Raw genomic sequence first — 25998 nt, 5'->3', positions numbered from 1 at the left:
TTAGAGGGACAGCCAAAGTTTGATGTTTTGGAGACAAGGTGAGAGAGAGCAGCCTTCGATGGTTTGGACATGTCCAGAGGCGAGAGAGTGAGTATATTGGTGGAAGGGTGCTGAGGATGGAGCTGCCAGGCAAAAGAGTGAGAGGAAGACCAAAGAAAAGGTTGATGGATGTTGTGAGGGAGGACATGAGGACCGTGGGTGTTAGAGAAGAAGATGCGCGAGATAGGCTTAGATGGAAAAAGATGACACGCTGTGGCGACCCCTAACGGGACAAGCCGAAAGGTAAAGAATAAGAACGCGTCGCCTCTTGATGACGTCACTGACATCTCAGATAGGAAAACAATACAAGTCAGCTGTTCGTACTGGCACAAGTTGCCACAGAATTGGCAAAACACCGTTTTTTACAGTTTTCGGTCTTTTTTAATGACCCACAACGCTTGAAACCGTCTTTGTTTACCTTGTGATAGAACGTGTAGAATAGACAGCTTCTACAGGAACCTCCTTTGTTACCTCTATGCATTAGCCACCAATAGCAGGTTAGCTTTAAAATCGGGGAAACGACGGTGCCAAGCCTGTGTTATCAAAAGGTATTCGTAAGTTTTCTTCTGCATGATTACATATCAACACCATTGTCAAAATAATAACCTGCTACAGATGGGTTTAAACACCTTGAAATGAGGCAGGAATAACTCAATTAATTTCTAGATTCATGCGATCATATAGATGAATTACACACTTGGAATTTTTAGATTCAAGATTCAATTTAGATCCTAGCTAGTTTCTACATTAAAATTTATTTCCAATTTCTTTATTGTTTGTGGAGTAAAATTAACATTTGTAGAGATGCTAAATTTGGATTTTCATGTGCTATAAGATATAATTATCAAAATTTAAAGGTTCGGGGGACCCTTGTGAGGTTAGGTGACTCAGAAAATTGATGGAAATATTCCACTTTTTTTTCAATATGTCCAGTGCTGACGCCTTTCCCAGTTGTCAGGAGCAGGAGACAGGGTACCTCCTAAACTGATTGCCAGCCAATCGCAGGGCACATGGAGACAGTCAACAGTCGTAGTCCCAATAGACATGCATTAATTGGGGACTCTAAATTGCCTCCAGGTTTTATTGTGACTGCGATTGTTGTCTGTCTCTATGTGCCCTGCCATTGGCTGGCAACCAGTTCAGGATGTACCCTGCTTCCTGCCTGATGACAGCTGGGATGGGCTCCAGCACTCCCATGACCCTCGTGAGGATAAGCGGCTCAGAAAATATATGGCGGAATGGATACATAATTGGAGACTAAATTCCCCCGACTCTCGTGTCTCAGAAAATGGGTGGGGGGAGATATATATATATATATATATATATATATATATATATATACATATGCGCAAAATAGAGGGCCCATAGCTTAGAGCATTGGTTTGGTAAACCAGGGGTCGAGAGTTCACTGGGGCCTCTACTCCACAAGAGGGGTTGTGTCAGGAAGGGCATCCGGCGTAAAAACTGTGCCAAACAAATATGAGCATTCATCTGAGATGTAACGCTGTGGCAACCCCTCACAGGACAAGTCGAAATAAACTTACTTGCTTACTTACTTACTTAGAACAAAATCGTAAAAAAGTTTTTGTTTATGATGACCCAGGAAAAGAGATGGTTCATTTTCAGAAGGAACTTTCTGCTCTTTGTCACGTTGTAAATTTGTGTGCATATCACAATAAATAATTATGATCATCAAATAAACACTGATTTCAAGATTGTCATCTTATTACAAATATCCTGCTTTACTTGATTTGGTGAATGAATATTGAGATCTCAGTGCAGAGGCATAACTATTCTAGTGGCGAGCCCTATGAAAATCATGAAATATATACCCAGTATTTATCTTTTTGCCTTTAATAAAAAGCTGTGATGTAGCTGTTTCTTAAAAATAACAAACACAGTAATTCCTTGAAGGATTAGATTTAGCGCATTTAATAAGGTCAAAGAAAGCGACACTTGCATCCTTCGATTTTCTGTATGCTGCCCTCAATGGAAAATATTTGCACACCCTTTGTTTAAATGCCTTTTCATCCCAAAATAAATATCTGATTCTTTGTCTTTACCCACTTGTTTAAGTTGAAGACAGATTTATGGAAAAGCCGGACCACAAGACTTCCCGGTGGAGATTGTGACCTTCACCATTGGCCACCATTTTGTCTTGTCATCATGTCTCCACGTAAAAGACCGTTGGTTCCTGTTAGCAGCCGTCGCAAAGCAGAGGACGACTACTTCCCTTTCAACTTCCTGCCTGTGGAGTGCCAGCTACATGTATTTTCATTTTTGAATGAGGTGGATAAATGTAGTTGTGCTCTGGTTTGCTTGAGCTGGAGTTGCCTTGTTCGTTCATGGAAGCTGTGGCGAGTTGCTGACTATTCCCGTCGAGGCGTCTTCCACCTGGGTCAGGAGGGACAGCTTGTTTCCAATCGTGAGTTTGAGAGGTGGAAATCCTGGGTTCACCACTACACCCACCATCTCATCTCGCGCCGGGCCAGCCTTCTTACACTGAAGGCCAGCTTTGATTTGGGGGATCGCTGTAATAAGTGGGGTGACCTGCTAAGCCACCTTATGGATAATGTCCACTGCAGGGACCTAAGTCATCTCGACCTCAACTGGACATATACACTTCTTGAACCTCTGGATCTCAGGCTGCACTCCAGCTCTAGTTCCCATCAGGACAGCATTACCAAAATGGATCAGGTAATGGTATGAATAATAGATTGTATTTATAGACTCCATACATTACACAAATTGTGAGTGGTTGCTTCAACAAGCCTACTGATTTGGTAGTTTTTTTAGCTCAAAGATAAAAAAAAGTGTTTGAGTTTATCCATTTGCATTTTTGAAAACTTTAATTTGCCCAATTTTAAAATCAGTTCCAATTTTACATGGTATCATTTGTCAGTTATGTGGTTGGAGATGGTCTGGCTTTATTTGTGTTGCAAAGAAATGGATACAGTCGCTCATGGGCGGTTCGATATTAGTACGTCTGCCTTAACGATCAAGAGGACCCTATTCAAATCCAAAGTTCTTGTGTGAAGTTTGCATTTTCTACATGTGCTTTTGTAGCTTTTCTCTAGGTACACCATCTTGCTCATCCATCCATCCATCCATCCATTGTCTTCTGCTTATCTGAGGTGGTCAGGTCACGGGGTCAGTAACTTTAGCAGGGAAGCCAAGGCTTCTCTCTTCAGAGCCACTTCCTCCAGCTCTTCCGCGGTGATCCTGAGGCATTTCCAAGCAAGCCATAGTTTCTCCAGCATGTCCGGGGCATTCCCGGGGTTTCCTCCCAGTGGGGCATGTCCAGAACACCTCACCTGGGAGGCATCCAAAACAGATGACCAAGCCACCTCACCTGACTCCTCTCAATTGGGAGGATTGGCAGCTCTACTCTGAGCCCCTAGTGGATGACCGACTTTCTCACCCTATCTCTAAGGGAGAGCCCGGACACCTTGCGGAGGAAACTCATTTCGGACACTTGTATACGGGATCTTGTTCTTACGGTCATGACCCAAAGCTTGTGACCATGGGTGAGGGTAGGAACGTACATCGACGGGTAAATAGAAAGCCTTGCCTTTTGGCTTAGCTCTTTCTTCACCACAACGAACCGATACAAAGTTTTCATTACTGTAGTCAGTGCACCGATCTGCCTGTCAATCTCCGGTTCCATTGTTCCCTCACTCGTAAACAAGACCTCAAGAAATTTATAACTCTTTCACTTTGGGAACGATCTCATCCCCAAACTCGAGAACGCACTCCACACTTTTCCGACTGAGGACCATGGTCTCAAATTTAGAGGTACTGATTCTCATTCCAGCCACTTCACAGTCAACTGCGAAGCACTCCTTGAGGGTTTGAAATAATTCTATGAAGCCAACAGTACCATATCATCTGCAAAAAGCAGAGATGAGATATTGAGACCTGGTGAAAGATAGTGGCGTGTCAGGACTTGCCTTTGTGCTCCGTCATCAGCGCTCACTTTTTAAGCTTTATTTTGTATGTTGTGCTCCTTCCAACTGTCTGTTGTCAAGCTAATGTCACCTACAGCCGACAGGACCTTTTTAGAATCAGAGTTTCATGCAAAATCAATATCCAGTATCTGTTCACATCATTGCTGATGTTTTCCATCAAGTGGAGTAAAAATCAGTGCTTCCTAAACTCCACCAGCCTGTAAAGTGTGCGACTAGTGGAGCCCACACACTGCACAAGGTTTACATCCCTCAGAAAATCCTCTCCCACTATCACTTAGCACTAGTTTGGGCCTGTTACACAACAATGCTAACCTGCAGCAAAATCAATATCCAGTATCTGTTCACATCATTGCTGATGTTTTCCATCAAGTGGAGTAAAAATCAGTGCTTCCTAAACTCCACCAGCCTGTAAAGTGTGCGACTAGTGGAGCCCACACACTGCACAAGGTTTACATCCCTCAGAAAATCCTCTCCCACTATCACTAAGATCAGCAGGATGTGGCCAGATGGTGTTTCCCAGCAGATGCAGGACTGTCAACAGCATAGATTGGGACATCTTTGAGGATGAGGATCTGGATGTTTTTACAGACTCAAGAACTGTATTGACATGGTCACAGTGGAAAAATGCATCTAGATCTACCCCAACTAGAAACTCTTTATGACCAGAGATGTGAAACTGTTGAAGGACACAAATATCACCTGTAGAACTGGTGACAGGTGTCGCCACAGCATAACCCGCACTAACTGCAAGAGATTCATCAGGAAAGCTAAGGTGAATTTTAACAGGAGGATCGATGACAATTTGAACAGCAACAACCGCAGGTAAGCATGGATGGAAGTCCAACGTCTCACCAACTACAAACAAGTCATGAGAGCTGCTGAGCTGGCATAGAAACTTAACCTCTTCTTTGATTGCTTTGAAACTGAACGACCAGGAGAAGCTTGACTGCTACCGAACATCGATTGGTTACCTAGGGTGTCCTGGTGCCAAGTGCACATATGGACACCCTAATGCTTGAACAAGGTGTTTGTTATGGACAATCTGTGGTGAGCACAAAAGTCCAGTAACAGAACACCACTCAGGTTCTGATCAGGGTTGGGGGGCGTTCCCCCTAATCATGCCCTTCTAGGTCTCACTGCCATTGTCCACATGAGGATTGAAGTTCACTGATCCTGTCACTGAGGTTATATCTGACTATCCTTGGGCTTCGTAAACCTGACACCCTCGCTTCCACCAGAATGAACCTCAATGTATAGGTGCCGAGTCGGGGAGCTATAATCATACACACTCTTGCCCAGAACCTCTCACCATTGGCAACTCCAGAGACGAAACATGTCCAACCCCTCTCAAAACGACTGGTACCAGAGCCCAAGCCATGTGTGTAGGCATTTCTGACTATATTGAGTCAGAATCTTTCAACATCCCCCACAAGCTCAGGCTCTTTCCTTGCCAGAGAGGTGATGTTCCATATCCCTAGAGCCAGTTTCTATAGATGGGGATCGCATCGCCACCACACAGCTCACACTGCACCCGGCTCCGATGGCCCCTCCTACAGGTTGTGAACCCGAGGGAAGGTGGACTCATGTTACCCTTTCATCCCAATCCCAGCCAAGCCCTGTGGGTACAGGCCTGGTAACCAGGTGCTCGCCTTCTAGTCCCACCTCCAGGCCTGGCTCCAGAGGGGATCCATGGTGACCCACGTCTGGGCAAGGGATACCTACTTCCATTATATGTACCGTCATAGGGGTTTATGGAGCCGTGCTCAGTGTGAACCTTCTCCTAGGACATTTTTGCCAAGGGTGACCCTACCAGGGGAATGAAGCCCTTGACAACTTAACTCCTAGGATCATTGGAACACACAAAACCCTCCACCACAATAAGTTGACAGCGCAAGGAGGGGCATTTGTTTCACAAATTCCAAACTACGTTAGGTTACATACAAACATAAATAAAACAACGCAAATTGAAATTATGTGTCCAGGTAGTGGTACATCTCAGTAAATTAGAATATGGTAGAAATGCACAGACTTTTCACAGGGAAAATTTTAGCTTAGGTTCTACATTAGAAATTGGGTCCATTGTTTCTTGATGTTTTGTTCTGTAAAATTCTAATTTCTAGTGATGACATTAGGTTTTCATTTGCTGTAAGCCATAATCGTCTAACCTAGACATTATTTTAAAAATATGAAATCTTTAATTCTTGTGTGTGTGGTCCATCTGTATGAGTTTCACTTTTGAAATTAACCACTTCATTAAATTACGAGCCAAAATTTGAAAACCCTTGATCTGAAATTGTGCTTTACTTTTGCACAAAAAGGTTGTGGACATCTACTTTAGTTGTTCATGTATTAGTTTCATGAGATTTGGTAAAGTCTCAGAATTTAAGACCTGGTGTGAATACATGTGATGCTTAGATCTGTTTTGTGCAACTTCAAATGTGTATTTTTTCCGGAAATGTTTTGTTACATTCCAAATTCCGCGACATACAGGCCACTGTACATAAAGTAAAGCATTGTGGTGGCATCATGATGCTTTGTGGCTGGTTTTCTTCAGATAGAATTTGGGCCTTAGTCAAAGGAGGAGAATCATGAAGTTCCAGCTCTAGGAAACAGTTAGTGTCAGCACAAAACCGTTAAGGATTTTGATAGAAAGATGAAGAGTAACACATCCAAATCATTAACATTTTCTGAACATCAGTGTGTTAACATTTTATTACTAGTGTGCACTTTTATGGACCTTCCCCTTGTTCATTCCATTTTCTTGAAGCAATTTAATTTGTTTTGACAGGTGACCAATTTCCAGGAGCTGTTGACCAAACTCACTCAGAGCTGTCCTCGTATCACCAAGATGCGGTTACACTTTGACTGGTCAGATTTGTCAGTGTCTCTGCTCACCCACTTCCAGCAGCTCCGGGTACTTGAACTCAAGTATTTCTGGGCCTTCAAAGGAGTGACTCCATCCACACTGCAGACCCTCACAACATCCCTGCCTAACCTAAAATCTCTGACCTTAAACATCCTTGTGCCGCTGAGGAACCTCGGAATTTCCTACAGTCTGGAATCACTTTCTTTGGAGTTCTTGGATGTGTCACCCAGCAGAGGCCTGGTCTTTTCCTGTCTAAAATTACCGGCTCTGCGTGAGCTCAGAGCCAAGAAGATTGTTCGCGGCATCACATTGGACAGGCGCACCAGGCTGAGGATCCAGAGTCGGTGGCCTTGCTTGTATCATGTCCTTCGGGAAGGGACGCCAAGACTCCAGGCCCTCAACAATGAGAGACTCCTTCCTACGTGGAGAGAGAAAAGCTACGGGGAACTGTCAGCCATCCTGGAAGGGTCCTGTTATTGTGTCCAGCATCTAGACAGCTGGCTGTGGTAACCATCCAACTCTGTGAATATTCACTTATTTCTCTTTTACTGTTTTCCATCAGTTTGTGTAGTCAGAGGGACACAAAGCAATCACATAAGAGAATTGACAGTTGATGTGAAAAAATCAATTGTTTCTACATAATGTAAAATGTAACATTACTGCGCCACTCTTTTTTTTTTTTTTATACAGACATCATATATGGTCAAATGGTGAGTTGAAGACCTTCTCCATGTTGTGGGGAATCAATCTTAGATTCTGCCAATTCAAACAAAAATGACAGAGGAGTCACCCTTAGGAGTACACAATAGGAAAAGCACTATCAAGGTAACAAATGTAAAATTTGTTTTATATGACAGCAGTCACAGTTAGGCACACATTCTATTTTCAACGACATCAGTGTTTGTTGAGAGAAAAAAAAAAGTCTGGACCATAAAGGTGGAAACAAACAAAAGTTATGAAAGTCGACATGACAATTGATGGATTAACTGTAGTCTCAGAAATTAAATATGCAAAACATCCACTGTTAATATTGTAATTTGTGGATTATTTTATCTATTTTAAGGAGAAATATATGTAAAGTGATGTATCAATTCTATTGTGGTAAAAGAGAACATTACCAGGGAAGACTATACAAATCTTTTTTTGCCCCAAATTGCCTGGATTAGCAGTTTCTGTAAACCCTTCATGTTGCAACTGGCTGCAAAATAAACATTGACATTGATGCATTAAGATCTTGAAATTGTGATTAAAACCTATCAGGAATGCAGAACAGCTCTGTCTGGGTTCATTCCAATGCTGTATCAATGAATGACCAAAAGATTTCGAAAGCTGAGTCAATATTGATGTTTGTTTTGACTTTCCATTGCTATCACAGAGATTAAATTTTGCTGAACGACAATGAAAAAGTTTTGTTTGGTTTTCGATTATGAACTGTAGATGTAAGGCTTGTGGAAAAAGTAATTTTATCCTGAACAGAATTTTATTTTTTTGTCTTAAATGTCTCCCTCAAGCTGAGAAATAAAACCAAAGCTCTTGTAATTACACACACTGTTCAATAGAGGCCCTTATTGTCATTGTTTGGCCTGTGGAGACTTCCTGGAGGTATTTTTGCACATTTATCGAGGAACTTTGTTTGTTAAACTCATGGATTCTGATCATTTCCATGGATAATGATGTCTAAACAGTGCTCTTTTATGCAAAAGATTTTAGCGACACTTTTATTGCTTGTTTACTCAAAGAACTGTTTTTCAAGTTACCCTACCATTACGATCATTTCGACTTCCCTATTTATGCCATTCAGCACACATGATTAAACCAAGTAATTTTCAACCTTCTTTGCAAAGACAGTTTTAACAGTGTTATGATGTGTTTTGGGCTGGAGGCAACAACAGGTCTATTCTACATTTTAGAAAATATAAATACGTCCAACTGTACTTGATCTTGGGAATATTAAAGATTAATTTCCTTGCAGTCTTTTCCAAGTCATGGAATCCATGTTACCAAGCAAGATGTCGACTTGTTACGATCTCCATAACAGTGAAACATCTCTTTCGGCTCTGCTTTCAAACAAAGTACCTGCGTGGGCTACTTTTTACATTTTTCCTTTCCTTAGGCATGTAATGTGCATTTGCAATACATATGCAAATTTTCTGCTTCCCTAAATAATTATGTACTGTGAAGAAAACAAGTATTTCAACACCCTGCTATATAGCAAGTTCTCCCACTTAGAAATCATGGAGGGGTCTGAAATTTTCATCATAGGTGTATGTCCACAAGTGAGAACGATCATCTAAAAAGAAAAATCCAGAAATCACAATGTCTGTTTTTTTTTTTTTTTAACGATTTGTGTGATACATCTGCAAATAAGTATTTCAACACCTGAGAAAACCAATGTTAATATTTGGAACAGTAGCCTTTGTTTGGAATAACAGAGGTCAAATGTTTCCTGTAGTTGTTAACCAAGTCTGCACACACTGCAGGATGGATTTTGGCCCACTCCTCCACACAGATCTTCTCTAGATCGGATAGATTTCTGGGCTGTTGCTGAGAAAAACTGAGTTTCTGCTCCTTCCAAAGATTTTCCATTGGGTTTAGGTCTGGAGACCTTCTAGGGCACGCCAGAACCTTGATATGCTTCTTACGGAGCCACTCCTAGGTTTTCCTGGCTGTGTGCTTCAGGTCATTGTCATGTTGAAAGATCCAGCCACGACCAATCTTCAATGCTGTGACTGAGGGAAAGAGGTTGTTCCCCAAAATCTCACAATACATGGCCGCGGTCATCCTCTCCTTAATACAGTGCAGTTGTCCTGTCCCATGTGCCGAAAAACACCCCCAAAGCATCATCCCATCACCCCCAAGCTTTACAATAGGGATGGAACTCATCATTTGTCTTCCTCCAACACGGTTTGTGGAATTATGAACAAAAGGTTCCATTTTGGTCTCATCTGACGATAAAACTTTCTCCCATGACTCCTCTGTATCATCCAAATGGTCATTGGCAAATTTAAGACGGCCTTGACATGTGCTGGTTTAAGCAGGGGAACCCTCCGTTCAATGCGTGATTTCAAACCATGACGTTTTACTGTATTACCAACAGTCACCTTGGAAATGGTGGTCCCAGCTCTTTTCAAGTCATTGCCAAGTCTGTAGTGTAGTCCTGGGCTGATTCCTCATCTTTCTAAGGATCATTGAGACCCCATGAGGCGATATCTTTCACGGGGCTCCACTCCGTTTGAGATTGACCGCCATGTTTAGCTTCTTCCATTTTGTAACGATTGTTCCAACAGTGGACCTTTTTTCACCAAGCTGCTTGGCAATTTCTCCGTAGCCCCTTCCAGCCGTGTGGAGCTGTATAATTTTGTCTCTGGTGTCTTTGAACAAGGGTAGACAGGTGTTTTTATGCAGCTAATGACCTCACACAGGTGTATCTGATTCAGGATAATATATGGAGTGGAGGTGGAATTTTAAAAGCGGACTAACAGGTCTTTGAGGGTCAGAATTCTACCTTATAGACAGCAGCATGCATATGGGGGCAAATGCAGTCCTAAGGGGGCACAAACCAGTGCAATCTGTAGGCCTGTTTTATTGAAACTATCGGTGCTGGTCAGCGCTCAGGAGACAAAGACGACACTCAACAAAAGACCAACGTTCCCAAATGCTATTTAGCCTCAATAACTGGCATATTTATTTTGACCAAATGCAAGTTCTCAAAACACAGTTGACATTGCGTGAAATCAATCACATGAGCCCCTTACCTATGCCGAGAAGGTAGAGAGCCGTCACCCAGGTAGAGGTCCGCTTTGTCAACCAGCTGGGCGTCCGTACGAAACCCGCAGCAGACTCTACCTGTTTGTACTCTGCATCTCTCTATTATACTTTTCAGTTGCGTGCGAGAGAAAGGGCAGGTGGCCTACCCGTCCCACCTGGCGCCGCAACAATTGTAGCCAATTTACTATTGACACCTAAGTGTGTCCTTCTGGCTCTGAGAAACATAACAGTCAAGATATCCCACAACAATGTTCGTCTTTGGTATGCATGTGAACAAGATAGTACGCGCAAAACAAGTGAGAGTGAAACGGTCAAGACGTCTTGACCAGAAAAACAAGTGAGATATAAAAACAGGTGAGTGAAAAACAATTTATATAACCATGGTTGCACAATACATTCGGGTATTCGACGGTTATGGGAAGCATCACTAATTAACACTCCTTTCAAGGCCGGTCCCAAACCCGGATAAATGCAGAGGGTTGCGTCAGCAAAGGAATCCGGCGTAAAAAGAATCCCATACTGGATCGGTCGTGGCCCGGGTTAACAACTTCTGCCACCTGCACTGCTAACTTGCAGGGTGTCAGTGGAAATTCAACTACTGTACGTCGAAGACAAAGAAGAGGAGGAAACCGGATTCGTCTTAAGAAGAAAAAGAGGAATGCATAGAGCCTACAACTGAGTGTAGGGAGTTTGAATGTTGGGACTATGACAGGAAAAGCTCAGGAGTTGGTTGACATGATGATTAGGAGAAAGGTTGATATTCTGTGCATCCAAGAGAGCAGGTGGAAAGGTAGTAAGGCTAGAAGTTTAGGAGCAGGGTTTAAATTATTCTATCATGGAGTAGATGGGAAGAGAAATGGAGTAGGGGTTATTTTAAAAGGAAGAGCTGGCTAAGAATGTCTTGGAGGTGAAAAGAGTATCAGATCGACTGATGAGACTAAAATTTGAAATTGAGGGTGTTATGTATAATGTGGTTAGTGGCTATGCCCCACAGGAAGGATGTGACCTAGAGTTAAAAGAGAATCTGTGGAAAGAACTAGATGAAGTAGCTCAATGTAACAATGTGGTGGAAGTTGAGAAACGAAGAATGTTTTTGCGGCCTTTCGGAAAGAGGTGAGACAGGCTCTCGATGGACAGCAGAAGCTCCTGGAAGACTGGACTACGACAGCCAAGGTGATCAGAGAGACAGGCAGGAGAGGACTTGGTGTCTCTTCTGGTAGGAAAGGGGAGAAGGAGACTTGGTGACGGAACCCCAATATAGAGGAAGTCATACAAAGAAAGAGATTAGCCAAGAACACTGAGAAGACTGAGGAGTGACGAAAGGAGTACATTGAGATGCGATACAGGGCAAAGGTAGAGGTGGCAAAGGGTAAACAAGAGGCATATGATGACATCTACACCAGGTTGGACACGAAAAAAAGGAGAAAAGGATCTCTACAGATTGGCCAGACAGAGGGATAGAGATGGGAAGGATGTGCAGCAGGTAAGGGTGATTAAGGATAGAGATGGAAATGTATTGACTGGTGCCAGTAGTATGCTAAATAGATGGCGAGAATACTTCGAGAAGTTGATGAATGAAGAAAATGAGAGAGAAGGAACAGTACAAGAGGCAAGTGTGAAGGACCAGGAAGTGGCAATGATTAGTAAGGGGGAACTTAGGAAGGCACTACAAAGGATGAAAAATGGAAAGGCAGTTGGTCCTGATGACATACCGGTGGAGGTATGGAAGCAATTTGGAGAGATGACTGTGTGGTTTTTGACCAACTTATTCAACACAATACTAGCGGGCGAAAAGATGCCTGACGAATGGAGGAAAAGTGTACTAGTTTCTATTTTTAAGAACAAAGGCGATGTTCAGAGCTTTGGGAATGATAGAGGAATAAAGTTGATGAGCCACACAATGAAGTTATGGGAAAGAGTCGTGGAGGCTAGACTCAGGACAGAAGTAAGTATCTGCGAACAACAGTATGGTTTCATTCCTAGAAAGAAAGAGTACCACAGATGCATTTTTGCCTTGAGGATGCTAGTGGAAAAGTACAGACGAAGGTCAGAAGGAGCTACATTGTGTCTTTGTGGATCTAGAGAAAGGCTATGACAGAGTACCAAGAGAGGAACTGTCGTACTGCATGCGTAAGTCTGGTGTGGCAGAGAAATATGTTAGAATAGTAACAGTAGTAGTAGTAACAATGGTGAGGTGTGCCAGAAGAATTTAAGGTGGAGGTGGGACTGCATCAGGGATCAGCTCTGAGCCCCTTTCTGTTTGCAGTAGTGATGGATAGCCTGACAGATGAGGTTAGACTGGAATCCCCTTGGACCATGATGTATGGATTAGAGAAGTTGGCGCTGAAGAGATGACAAGAAGCAGAACTGGAGGTGGCAGAAATGAAGATGTTGAGGTTCTCGCTTCGAGTGAGCAGTTTGGATAGGATTAGAAATTAGCTCATTAGAAGGACAGCCAAAGTTGGATGTTTTGGAGAGAAAGTTTGAGAGAGCAGACTTTGATGGTTTGGACATGTTCAGAGGCGAGAGAGTGAGTATATTGGTAGAAGTGTGCTGAGGATGGATCTGCCAGGTAAAAAAGCGAGAGGAAGACCAAAGAGAAGGTTCATGGATGTTGTGAGGAAAGACATGATGGCAGTTGGGGTTAGAGGGGAAGATGCAGGAGATAGGCTACAATGGAAAAAGATGACATGCTGTGGTGACCCTTAACGGGACAAGCCGAAAGGAAAAGAAGAAGAAGACAGGTGTTCAAATACTTATTTGCAGGTGTATCACATAAATAAATTTCTGGATTTTCCTTTTTAGATTCTATCTCACTGGACATGCACCTATGATGAAAATTTCAGACCCCTCCATCATTTCTAAATGGGAGAACTTCCAATATAGCAGGGTGTTCAAATACTTATTTTCTTCACTGTATATGTGGGTGAATGGGAGGGTGGAGGGGGAAGATTGAGGCTACAGGGAGAAGAGATAGCGAGGGTGAATGACTTCAACTACTTCAGTTCAACAATCTAGAGCAATGATGAGTGTGGTAAGGAAGTGAAGTAACGGGTCCAAGCAGATTGGAACAGCTGGCGGAAGGTGTCTGGTGTGTTATATGTCACTGCTAGGATGGAGAGCAAAGTTTATAAATCAGTGGTGAGGCCGGCCATGATGTACAGATTGGAGACGATGGCACAGAAGAAACAACAGGAAGCAGAACTGGAGTTGACAGAAATTATGATGTTGAGGTTCTCGCTCGGAGTGAGCAGGTTGGATAGATTAGAAATGAGCTAATGAGAGGGACAGCCAAAGTTGGATGTTTTGGAGACAAGGTTTGAGAGAGCAGACTTCGATGGTTTTGTCATGTCCAGAGGTGAGAGAGTAAGTATACTGGCAGAAGGGTGCTGAGGATGGAGCTGCCAGGCAAAAGAGCAAGAGGAAGGCCAACGAAAAGGTTGATGGATGTTGTGAGAGAAGACATGAGGACAGTGGGTGTTAGAGAGGAAGATGCACGAGATGGGCTTAAATGGAAAAAGATGGCACGCTGTGGCAACCCTTACCGGGACAAGCCGTAAGGACAAGAAGAAGTTCCAAGCAGGTTGGACCCAGTGGCGTAATGTGTTTCGTGTGTTATTTGAAAGAAGGGTCTGTGCTAGGACAAAGGGCAAAGTTTATAAAACAGTGGTGAACCCAGCCATCCATACATCTATTTCCAACAGCTTCTCCAGGTTGGGTCGCGGGGGAAGTAGTTTCAGCAGGCATAACCAGACTTCCCACCCATCTCACGAGGAAGGCGGCCGGGAGACATCCGGATGAGATGCCCTAGCCACCTCTTTTGGCTCCTCTCAACACGGAGGAGCAGCGGCTCGACACTGAGCCCCTCCAGGATGACCGAGCTTCTCACTCTATCTCTGAACGAGAGCCCGGACACCCTGCAGAGGAAACTCATTTTGGCCACTTGTATCCGGGATCTTGTTCTTTCGGTCACGACCCACAGCTCAAGCCCATAGGGTGAGGTTAGGAATATAGATCGACTGGTAAGTTGAGAGCTTCGCCTTTTGACACTACTTCTACACCACAATAGACCGATACAAAGTCCGCATCACTACAGATGCTGCACCGATCCGTCTGTCAATCTCCCGCTCCTCCACTTGGGGCAGGATCTCATTCCTGATTCGGAGAGGGCACGCCACCCATTTCCGACTGAGCACCATGGTCTCCGATTTGGAGGTGCTGATTCTCATCCCAGCCGCTTCACAATCAGCTGCAAATCGCTTCAATGAGCATTGACGATCACAGCTTGATGAAGCCAACAGAACATTGTCTGCAAAGAGCAGAGATTCAAAGCTGAGGCCACCAAACTGGACAACCTCTAGACCTCGGGTGCGCCTTGAAATTCTGTCCATAAATGTTGTGAACAAAATTGGTGACAAAGGGCAGCCTTGGCGGAGTTCAACTCTCACAAGAAACCGGCAATGCAGACCAAATTCTGACAGCACTCCTACAGGGATCTTCGGGAGCTCAGCCATGAGAGGAAGATGCAGGAAGTAGGCTTCGATGGAAAAAGATGACACACTGTGGCGACCACCAACGCAAGGAAAAGAAGAAGGAATGTTAATTACGTACTGCAAGAAAAATGTTATTGTGAACCACAAGGTAAAGGAGAAGACACCTGTCACTTACTCTTATGTGCAGGACGGGTGGGATTTCGTGATGAGATGAAGAAATTTGTGGTTTAACCAAGTACTTGTCCTTATTATCACATGAGTAAAGTTGAAGAACACACAATTTGTGCGTCTTGTTCTGATGGAAAATCCCAGGTACGTCCAGTCTGAGATGACACAAGATCAATGCATTTCGTGAGTAGAGTCCAAGACAAGACAAAGACTTTTAAAATGTATCAAAAGAAATGCTTTTCAGTATTGTTTAGATTTATTTTTTAAATGTATTACTTTTGTCAGTTTGAAGTTTTTAAAGCAGCTGTTGTGGGTTTATCTTTAATCCAGGGCTCTAATGAGATCATCAGTTGTGCAGTGGAAAATCATCTAATTTTACTTATTTTCTCTGAAAATTATTAATTACAAATATTTTGGTTCATCTACGCTGGTGTCGTGTAGTGACAGGCAATAGGTTTAAATGCTCTTCCATTAGATGGCAGACGTTACAATAATCTTGTAAATCCATCGGTTTCCATTTACACAGCAAACAGGTATGGCTTTTTGAGAGTATCAAAATCAAGAATAAAATCTATCAAAACTTCATTTATGAAACACTTCCAGAACATACAATGCAAACCAAAATGGTTAATCTGAATTAAAATCACCTATCCAACCATGTCCACAAGAACACAGGTACACATGAAAACAGCATAGTTGAACACACAAGTATATCAGCTCTTTTATTTTGAAGTAAACAGGCCCAGATTTCACACTGTGTAAATCCATTTGTGAGTAAATCGAGACAAGATCATTATTTCAGTATTTTTGTGACATTTTAGTTTGTTGGTGTGCTGTGAGATTTTTCTCATGTAGTGTAAAACGGGCGCCTTGGCTCGATTAAGTTTGGGGAACACTGTTGTAGATGAATATAAATAAATATTGATAACACAGTTAAATGTAATTTGAGCCATTTTCTTAGTTCACAAGTGTATATCAAACTGGCAGGCCTTCGCATTAATCAGCGGCCAAGAATTAGCTTTCCTGTTGTTGACCTTTCACAAAAGGGTATCAAATCCCATTTGTCCATGTGTAAACATAAGCACTGATTATGAATGCCAACATGCATGCTGTTGTTATCCCAAGATTCAGTACAGCACTGGGTATAAAAAGTGTGCACACCCCTGTTCAGATGACAGGTCATTGCAAACGTTTTTCACAAAACCACCTTTAATGGGACCAAAACTACCTTTTACAGTAGGAATTAGTCATTGTGCCACATCTTGATGTGGCAATATTTTTTGACCTCTTCTACGAAGAACACTATTCCAAGGGCAACTTCAAATTGCAAGAGCATCTTCTGTGCAGAGCTGTCTTCAGTTGCTCACACAGATGTTCGATGATATTTAGGTCTGGTCTCTCAATGGGCCCCTCCAAAACCTTAATCTTCTTTTGGTGAAGTAATTTTTTGTTGTTGTTTTGACTGTGTGGTTTGGGTCATTGTTATGTGGATAGATGACGTTCTCTCCGGCTTCAGCTTTTGAGCGGAGCCCTTGAAGCTGTGTCCTCACACTGTCAGGTATTTTGAATTTCCCATAATTTCCTTGATATTCACTCAGCCCCCAGTTTGAACTGAAGGAATAACAAACCATCATGCTTCCACAACCATGCTCCACTGTAGATAAGTTCTTTTGGCGAAGACCAGTCCTGTATCACACACTTTTTAGTCACCTTTTAAAATTGTGGCCAACAATTTCAACCTTGGTTTCATTGCCCCATTACACATTTCCCTTCATATATTTTTGAGATTAAAACCATGTTTTTGCAATCATAGAAAGGCTTGGATTTTTTTGTTTGTAGGGTAAGGTAAGGCTTCTGTCTTGCCAATCCACCTCAACACACAAACATATCAAGAAGACAGGAGATTGTGACTTTTCACATTTGCTAAACAGCCAGTAATGGCCAGAAATACCTGCAGCTCCTTCAATGTTTGTGTCAGTATCTTGCCAAACCCATCTCCTGCCTGATACACTATGTTGCAAAAAGTATCCGCTAAAATGCACTGAGCCGCATATCGATTTAAGGGGGATCAGATTCAGTCTAGCTTCAAATTTTCTAGGAAGGATTTCCTAAAGTTTTAGGGGTGTGTTCATGGGAATTTTTGAAAAGTGTCCCAGAACCACATTTCTGAGGCCAATGGTAAATGAGAACGGCGTGCTCTCAGTGTCAGCTGGGCTGTACAAAATCTCTTGGTATTTTGAAGCATTCAAAGTTGTTTTTGCTGGAATTAAAGGGTCAAACCTTTGTACAATTCCATGCTCCAAACTTTGTGGGGACATTTTGGGGACGGCCATTTCTGTTCCAACATGGTCTACAGTAAGGTCTACAAAGACGGAGATAGAGACTGAGAGACTGTTGATGAAGTTGGCTGGTGGTTAGAACAACGGCTGAGAGTCAGGCTTTATCATTAACTAGTAGAGGGTGAGCTCAGAAATGTTTCTAAAGAATGGTTGAAAATTCCCATGAACACACTCCTAAATCTCCAGTTTCCTCCCACATCCCATAAACGTGCATTAATCAGACACTCTAAATTCCCCCTAGGTGTGATTGTGAGTGCAACTGTTGTCTGTCTCCATCTGCTCTACGACTGGCTGGCAACCAATTCAGGGTGTACCCGGTTTTCTGCCCGATGACAGCTGTGATAGGCTCCAGCACTGGAATGGGTGGAAAAACATTAAACCTGAACGATGATGGAACTTCATAGTAGAAACAAGATTTGTAAATCAATTCTTTTGGCAATATACTGTACCTTTGAACAATGATGAGGGTCTCCTCGGACCATGGCTTATGCTGCCAGATCTGACGACAATAGTGTCAGGAAAATCACACTCAAACATCTGAACTTTGGGTTTAATCGGAGGCAGTAGATTTTGGCAGATGGCTTAATTTAATACAAATTTAAATGATTGGTAATTCTGAACGAAGCCACAACCCCTAGTTATAAGGGGTGTACACAAACTACAATCTCAGTTGTTTTTTAATTGACCTCTCAAATAGATTTCATGTTCACTTTTTTCTCAACTGAGTTGTACAGGTCACACTAGTGGAGGAAATAAAGTTTTAAAATGATATCACTTGGTCACACTTTTTCATGTCACAAATCCTGACATTTGAACACGGGTGTGAAGACTTTTTTCATCTGCTGATAAATTGAATTGATCAAGATGAAAAATAGAAAGGAACTGAGATGGGCTGCTTGATGCTTCCCGAGATTTACCTTTGAGTTAGTTACTGGACCACAGTAACCACCTCCAGATGTTTGAGCGCTATGACGAATAATTTACAGTCCTCCACACTGAATCACTTAATCTTTGCTCCCTCTGCAATGTTCAGGTTAATGCTTAATCCAAACACAGACTTGGGATAGTCGAGCCAAGCCCCATTTATGAGAGGGTGGTTACTTTGATGCAGATAATTTTCTTGCAGATCAGAGGGATTCATGTATAAGAGAGCCGTCAGACTAAGCTCTGCCACGCAAGCAAAAGAGAAGTTCCAGTAAAGAGGCCACCATGCCGAAGACTTCAACATCCAGGGGCTTTGCCGCTGCTTTTGGCATCCTGACTGTGTCTGCCATTGGCAGCATTGTCACTATGATCATTCTCTACAAGACTCAAATCTCGGGAATGAATCCGACGCCACGGCCGACCTTCCCTTCCACCACTATGGGACCACCGCCCGTCATGCGGTTGCCGACAAATCTTGTACCTGAGAAGTACACAATCTTTCTTCATCTTCATTTCTACTCCAAAATCATAGAGGAAGTTAATGTCACCACTCCCAACCAGACTATGCTGTTCACTGGTAACTCATCTGTCAATTTTCGTTGTGTTAAGACGACGAGGAGCATTTACCTCCATAGCCAGGACCTGAGTGTTTACGATCCGGTGGTGAAGAATAAAAATACAAGTAAGGAGATCAAGACAATTAACATGAAGTTTCACACAGATGAAAGTCATTTCTTGGAGATCCAGTTAAAGGATCCACTGGAAGAAGGAACAAACTACAGTTTGTTTCTAGCATTCAAGGGAGCGATATCACGAAATCTTCAAGCCTTGTATGTCAGCACATATGACGAAGGGTTTCCACATCCTGCCAATACAAATACCGAAAGGTAAGTGTGAGAAAGATTTTGATTTATGAATCTTAGCATTACTTTAAATTTAATATGAGACAATTTTGATAAAACTGATACGAACAGTTTAAACATAAACACTAGGCGGTTTACATATATAAGTCCAAGTCTTTTGTGTGCTCTCCAGTTTATGACTTGGGGAAAACCAGTCATGGATGGAAATACAATACAGATGACTAATCTTTTAACGACAGATGGTCAATACAAATTAATTTAAGTGTGGTACTTTTTGTCAGATCTTGAAAGCTGTAGTATGGTAGTACTTAGGTACATACCTGATAACCTTAGTACTTGAATGGAAATCTAAAAGGGCCATTAAGAACTTTTTTTAATTAGTCAAAGGGTCACTTGTAAGTTGGTCCGGCCATATGTGATAGTACTGCAATGTAGAAAAGCAGAATGTCCTTTTTATTAACAGTGGTTAAAATACGATGTAAAATGTCAGTTCCATTTGGACAAATTAAACTAGATTGTTGGAGAAAACAGGGAAGATTGCTTAATTTTAGCTGTCATTTCCTGTTTCTGTTTTTTTGTTTATCTGCTTTAAAACAATGTGATCACTTTCATCACGCATTCTTTTATTTCTGCAAGTGAAAATACTTTCTTGTGGTGACCCAAAATCCACACCACTCTACACTGTCAAAGTAAACGTGCTAAATGTAATCCTTTGAGGGTCCCGTGGCTTGTCACTAGGGTAGAACACTTAAGGGTGCACCTATTGTACCCCTTAACCAAGGGTACATATTGGGACCCTGATAATTTGTACCTTTAGTGTACACTTTCGCCTACAATGGGTACCAATTGTATACCCTAATTAATTTGTAAAGGCGGTGCGTTGACACAACTGTAGAGTGTTGGCCTCAAAGTTCTGAGTACCGGAGTTCAATCCCGGCCCCGCCTGTGTGGAGTTTGCATGTTCTCCCCGTGCCTGCGTTGGTTTTCTCCAGGTACTCCTGATTGTTTTCTCAAAATAATTAAGCTTATCAGTTTGAACATTAAATATCTTATCTTTGTAGTGTATTGTATGTGCCAGCACGGTGACTCAGCTGGTAAAGCGTTGGCCTCACAGTGCTGAGGTCCCGGGTTCAATCCCGGCCCCGCCTGTGTGGAGTTTGCATGTTCTCCCCGTGCCTGCGTTGTTTTTCTCCAGGTACTCCAGTTTCCTCCCACATACCTAAATCATGCAACTGAAGACTCTAAATTGCCCTTAAGTGTGATTGTGAGTGTGACTGTTGTTTGGCTGATAACCAATTCAGGGCGTACACTGCCTCCTGCCCCATGACAGCTGGATAGGCTCCAGCACCCCACGACCCTTAGGAGGATAAGCAACTCAGAAAATGAATGGATGGATGGATGGATGAATGATAGCAACCCAAGATTTTTAAAAAGCATTGTTAAGCTAACAACACTATCTTGCTGTCTTGCATGTGTTTCTTTAAACTGCATTCCAGCTTTCTGTACAACAGTCTCCTCTCCCAAAGTGAATTTGCAAAAGCCTACCACTTGCTTACATGTCCTTACATGTCACAAAAATGGTACCGAGATGGTCCGTTTGCCAGTCTGGGTCATTTATATACATTTTCTAAACATAAGCAGTACTTATTTGTACCGAGAGGATCAGTTTTAAACTCTGGGTTACTAACCCTAACAATAAGTCAACTGTACCAAAAATAAAAGTTAAAAAAAATATACACTTTTGACAGAGTAACAGGCTGTCTGTGTGTCACTTTGGCATGGAAGCAAATCATATTATTAATGTTCCTGGTCCAATCAAAACACATTGTCAAGCAATTAAAGGGACTTACACACTGCATTTAGTTTACCTCATGATCAACAGTGTGCTGTGACAACATTGTACAATGGATGGGTTGGTCAGTGTCGCACTGTGCATTGGTAAGCGCAGTGTGAAAAAAAAAAAAGCCCTGAACAGTTTGGGGGCTACAAACGGACAACTGGTGGGCCAGATGTCTCCAGCAGTATCTTCAAAAGAAACGTCTTCCACCAGCACAACTTTGTCTTGTGTCTTTTAAATACCTGTTGATGGACATATTAAACTTTTCATTTTATAGATTTCTTGCCAGTACCCATCTGCAACCAACAGACGCCAGAAGAGTGTTTCCTTGTTTCGATGAGCCGGAAATGAAAGCTGTGTTTCATGTGACAATCATTCATAGACCAAATACGGTAGCACTTGGAAATGAAGATGAGGCAGGTGAATAGATTGAGTGAGGATGCCATGATGTAAATGTGGAAAACGTGTTTTTGACACAAATGAAAATGTGTCCAGTCTCATATGATCTGCTTTTTTTTCTCCCTTTTTGTAGGCTCTGATATTATCGACGGCTGGAAAGTCACTCGTTTTAATCCGACACGGAAAATGTCCACATACTTGTTTGCATTCACAGTTTCTGAATTTACATCTGCCATCTCCGAGCACGACCGTGTGAAAATACGAGTAGGTTTGTTTGAAATTTAAAAAAACATTGATTTGCTTGAGAATCTTTTACTGACCTTTACACTACCATTTATTTAGTGACTTACACGTGGACAAAATTGTTGGTACTCTTCCTGAAGAGAGCCCGCACTTTGGACACTGGGAGGAATCTGAATAAATCTGCAGGGGAGTTGGAGGATTGGCACAGCTTTGCTGAGAATGGTTTGAGTGGGGAGTGTTAAAAGTGAATGATGGCTATCACAGAATAGATTTCAGGGCTGAGAGTGAAAGAATTGTTGGAAAAAGGGAGAATCCATTTGGACCAGGCAAACTAAAGATACAAAGGATATCTTGAAACGTTTATGTAGGAAGGAGATTTGAGAGACCATTGTAATTGAGAGTCAGAAAAATGAGCCTTAAATGGTGTGATTGTTTAAGGAGTCATAGCATTTTTGGGCATGTGAGGTCATGAAGAGAGAAATACCGGCACTGCAGGTTAGAGTGCAAAAACAATTAACATAGACACAGGCTGTCAGAGTAGTCAACCAGTAGATTATTCTATGAGTAGCAAAACATATGTCAACAAGACAGTGGGAGGCAGCGACAGATGTTCTCAATGCTCAGGCCAGCCAAGAAACATTGAACGATGGGTAACAAAAGATTACGTAATGGAAATAGATATAAAATAGAGGGAATGTTTATCTTGAACATTTTAAATCATGAATGAAGTTATTGTGGAAGAGAGAACAGGGGGGGGGAGGAAATGAGAAAATATGGCTTACAGTAAATATTTGAGTTTAGGAGTACTGATGACTGAAGATTTTGTTTTTTTAGCCAAATTTGAATTTCGAAGAGGAAAGAGCATGAGAAAGACAAGTTTTAGTTTGCTCCCTGTATGTACGTACTATGACCCACATTCCAGCACAGTATATGGAAAAAAATGCATCTTAAAACATTTGCCACACAACAAAATGAAGAAGACAACAAACAAAAGGAAAAAAAAAGTCACATAGATCAAGATAATTCTGAAGACTTCCAATCTAATTCTATTCCCACATTTATGAAAGCGAAGCAGAACAATTTTGGGAAAGTCTGTGACTAAACTGTCAAATGTGTTGGTTATTTGAATGTTGAGCAGTGGAGTAGAGTAACACAACGTAACATGTTTTTCTTCTGGTGATTCCCATAAATAAGCCCATTAATTGTTATTGTTGTTTTTTCTTTCTCAAACAAACGGGTACCAACACTTTTATCCACATTGCGTAAGTTTCACTAGAGAATAAAAACAAAACACGACCTGATGTGGTCTCTACGATTTTCTTATGCAGATATTTGCTCGGCCAGAGGCAACAAAAGCTGGACACACTAAATATGCAACAAATGTTACCGGACAGATCCTTAAGTTCTACGAGGAACACTTTGAAATGAACTACCTTCTGGAAAAGCTCGGTAAGACTTTATGTGACATATATATGGATCAAATTCAATATGTCTACAATGCAACGATACGAAAGTTGTCATATTATGGTCATCATATGTGTCATGAACTCTCAAGGGCACCACCTTACTTATGGGAGCAGTGAGGTCAATATCTTTATTTTTGCTCTAAACTGAAAATGTTCGTTTGACATCAAAAGATGAAAATGGGACCTTTTTTCACTTTTCTTTTTCAGATATTTAATCTGGATTTGATAATTAAACAACAACGTGACACCAACTTATTATATGAGTAGCTAAAGTGGTGTCACATGACAGGTTCATTTGGTTACCCAGTCATTGGAAAATAAATAAATAGGGCCAAATGTCTATGCTTACTTTCGGATTCGAGCAACCATGTGGAATGGATACAAAAGTTTGGTGAGGAGTCATTGTTATTTACTTGAATCAATTTTTCCAGTGCTTTTGGTCATTGTAGTTACAAATAATACTATTCTCAAAGATGTGGATCTGACCCAAACTGAATTCGAAATGTTGGTCTCGTATTCATTTATTCATGTCAAACCTAGATGTATTCACATAGCAGCAATTCTGTATAAGATTGGGCCTCATTATTACAACACTTTAGGTGGACTGTATTACTATGTCAGTGGTGTCGAAGAACAACATCTGGTGTCTTGCAGAAAGGCAAATATGGATAAATGGCTTAAACGTCCATATCCTCTCGATTCAGGAGAGGGATGCTACATTATTTTCACGAGAACTTATTTATTTTCGTTTAATAATTGATTGTGTTAAGTTCTAGGTTTGGAGAATCTTCAACACATTTAATGAGTCATGGTATGACAATAATTTTCATGAGTAAAAAAGGCATAAACGCTTGGGAAGGAACCACTGGTTTCGATACATTGTGCACATCTCCCCAGCAAACACCCATGTTGTTTTCTGGCCATGTATATGCGCCTTGACAGAGGAGTATTTTATTTCTGGAAAAAGAACCCTACTCTTATGTACTAGATATTTATTGTAGTTATTTATTTCCCCAGATCAAATTGCACTGCCAGATTTATCTGCTGCAGGAATGGAAAACTGGGGACTGATCACTTATGAGGAGGGAGTTTTGCTGTATGAAGAGGGAGTGTCATCCCAGTTGCATAAGGAAACAATCTCTTATATCATTGCACATGAACTGGCACACCAGGTTAGTATAAAAATCATAATTTTTTCTTTCACATAAATTGGCGGCCTGGTGGAATGACTGGTTAGAGCATCGGCCTCACAGTTCTGAGGACTGGAGTTCAATTCCCAGCCCAGCCCTGCCTGTGTGGATTTTGCATGCTCTCCCCATGCCTGCGTGGGTTTTCTTCAGACACTTCGGTTTCCTCCCACCTCCTACAAACATGGATTAATCAGTGACTCTAAATTCCCCCTAAGTGTGATTGTGAGTGTGAAAGGTTGCTTATTTCTGTGCCCTGCAATTAACTGGCAACCATTTGAGAGTGTGCCCCGCCCAAAGATAACTTGGGTAGGCTTCAGCATGCTGGATTCCCACAACCCTTGTGAGGATAAATGGCTCAGAAAATGGATGGATGGCTTGTTCTCACATACTTTGTGTGTATGGGAATGGGTCCTTGGAAATTCCAAAGATGTGTATGTCATCTTAATAGAGCACTGGTTGTCTTTCTTTTCCACACTTTCACTACATGGTACTGCTCACTAAATTGCTTATCCCTGAGATGGCAGTGTCACCAAAAGATTACTTTTTTGACTGAGGAAATAAATTTTTTGAAGACAAGCAGCATGGGTCATTAAATATACTTCCTGATCTCCAATTTTCTCTAGAGGTCTCTTTTGTTGTTGCCCTCGGTCTCCTCTAACAATGAGTAATGAATGAATGAATGAATTCATAAGTAAAATAATACTGTATTAGACCACATGTCCTGTGTAAATGAAATGTCCTAAACAGTTAAAGTCCATCATTCTCTTTTTTTCTTAATGTGTTACATTTTGACCTGTGGGTTCAATCATGCAGTACTTGAAAGTGTGCCTGGTATGATTCTGTCTTTTTGCTTGCAGTGGTTTGGAAATCTTGTGACAATGAAATGGTGGAGTCAAGTTTGGCTAAATGAAGGTTTTGCCACGTATTTGTCAACGCTAGCAGTGGATGATGTTGAGCCTACATTTAAAATTGTAAGTTTTGATTAATACATATCGATAATCTTCAAATCATTTGCTAACTAGTGGTAAAGACGTTTGAAATTTTGCACCAACAACATAAACTATGCTACCTTGGTTTTATATGGGTAAATGTTTTTTATGCTCAATCAGCCACACTTGATATATTAGGCATTCATAGGAAGAGTTGTCATTATTGACAGCAAATGGTGGTAGCCCATTGAAACACATGCACGCATGCACATGCCATATATATATATATATATATATATATATATATATATATATATATATATAATATGTGCACGGTGTCATGAACTGGACTCGAGGGCGGACCCAAATCCACGACTCGGGTGACAGGCAAGCGGTAAGGAGAAAGTCTTTATTCGTTCCAGAGTCGGTAACCGGGGAGTCAGTCAGCACAAACAGCAGGAACAGGAACGAGGCATACAGGGTAGGTCGGGAGACAGGCATTGTTC

The 25998-nt window shown here is 41.8% G+C and overlaps 2 protein-coding genes across 2 annotated transcripts in view; both read left to right on the top strand.

Annotated features, from left to right (window-relative positions):
• The first annotated feature begins 301 nt into the window (after positions 1-301).
• Positions 302-8417, top strand: si:dkey-12e7.1 (uncharacterized protein LOC557553 homolog). The gene is made up of 3 exons (XM_061823683.1): positions 302-587; positions 2116-2736; positions 6796-8417. The coding sequence occupies exons 2-3, from the start codon at positions 2206-2208 to the stop codon at positions 7381-7383; spliced, it is 1119 nt and encodes a 372-aa protein (XP_061679667.1). The 5' UTR covers positions 302-587; positions 2116-2205; the 3' UTR covers positions 7384-8417.
• Positions 8418-18796: 10379 nt separating this feature from the next.
• Positions 18797-25998, top strand: part of anpeplb (alanyl (membrane) aminopeptidase-like b) — a 42909-nt gene continuing 35707 nt past the window's right edge. Inside the window, exons 1-6 of the mRNA XM_061823657.1 lie at positions 18797-19452; positions 21543-21685; positions 21798-21928; positions 23236-23356; positions 24391-24545; positions 25421-25534. Of these exons, the coding sequence (XP_061679641.1) occupies positions 18851-19452; positions 21543-21685; positions 21798-21928; positions 23236-23356; positions 24391-24545; positions 25421-25534 (1266 nt within the window). The 5' untranslated portion in view covers positions 18797-18850. The remainder of the gene's footprint in view (positions 19453-21542; positions 21686-21797; positions 21929-23235; positions 23357-24390; positions 24546-25420; positions 25535-25998) is intronic.

This window comes from Syngnathoides biaculeatus, chromosome 6 (assembly GCF_019802595.1).
Source record: "Syngnathoides biaculeatus isolate LvHL_M chromosome 6, ASM1980259v1, whole genome shotgun sequence".
Lineage (NCBI taxonomy): Eukaryota > Metazoa > Chordata > Actinopteri > Syngnathiformes > Syngnathidae > Syngnathoides > Syngnathoides biaculeatus.
The sequence above is the reverse complement of the archived record's forward strand: the minus strand, read 5'-3'. Positions and strand labels throughout refer to the sequence as shown.

Coding starts and splice junctions, on each gene's coding strand:
- si:dkey-12e7.1 (XM_061823683.1), top strand. CDS start 2,206: ATGTCTCCACGTAAAAGACCGTTGGTTCCTGTTAGCAGCCGTCGCAAA. Junction 2,737..6,795: donor GCATTACCAAAATGGATCAG/GTAATGGTATGA, acceptor TTGTTTTGACAG/GTGACCAATTTCCAGGAGCT.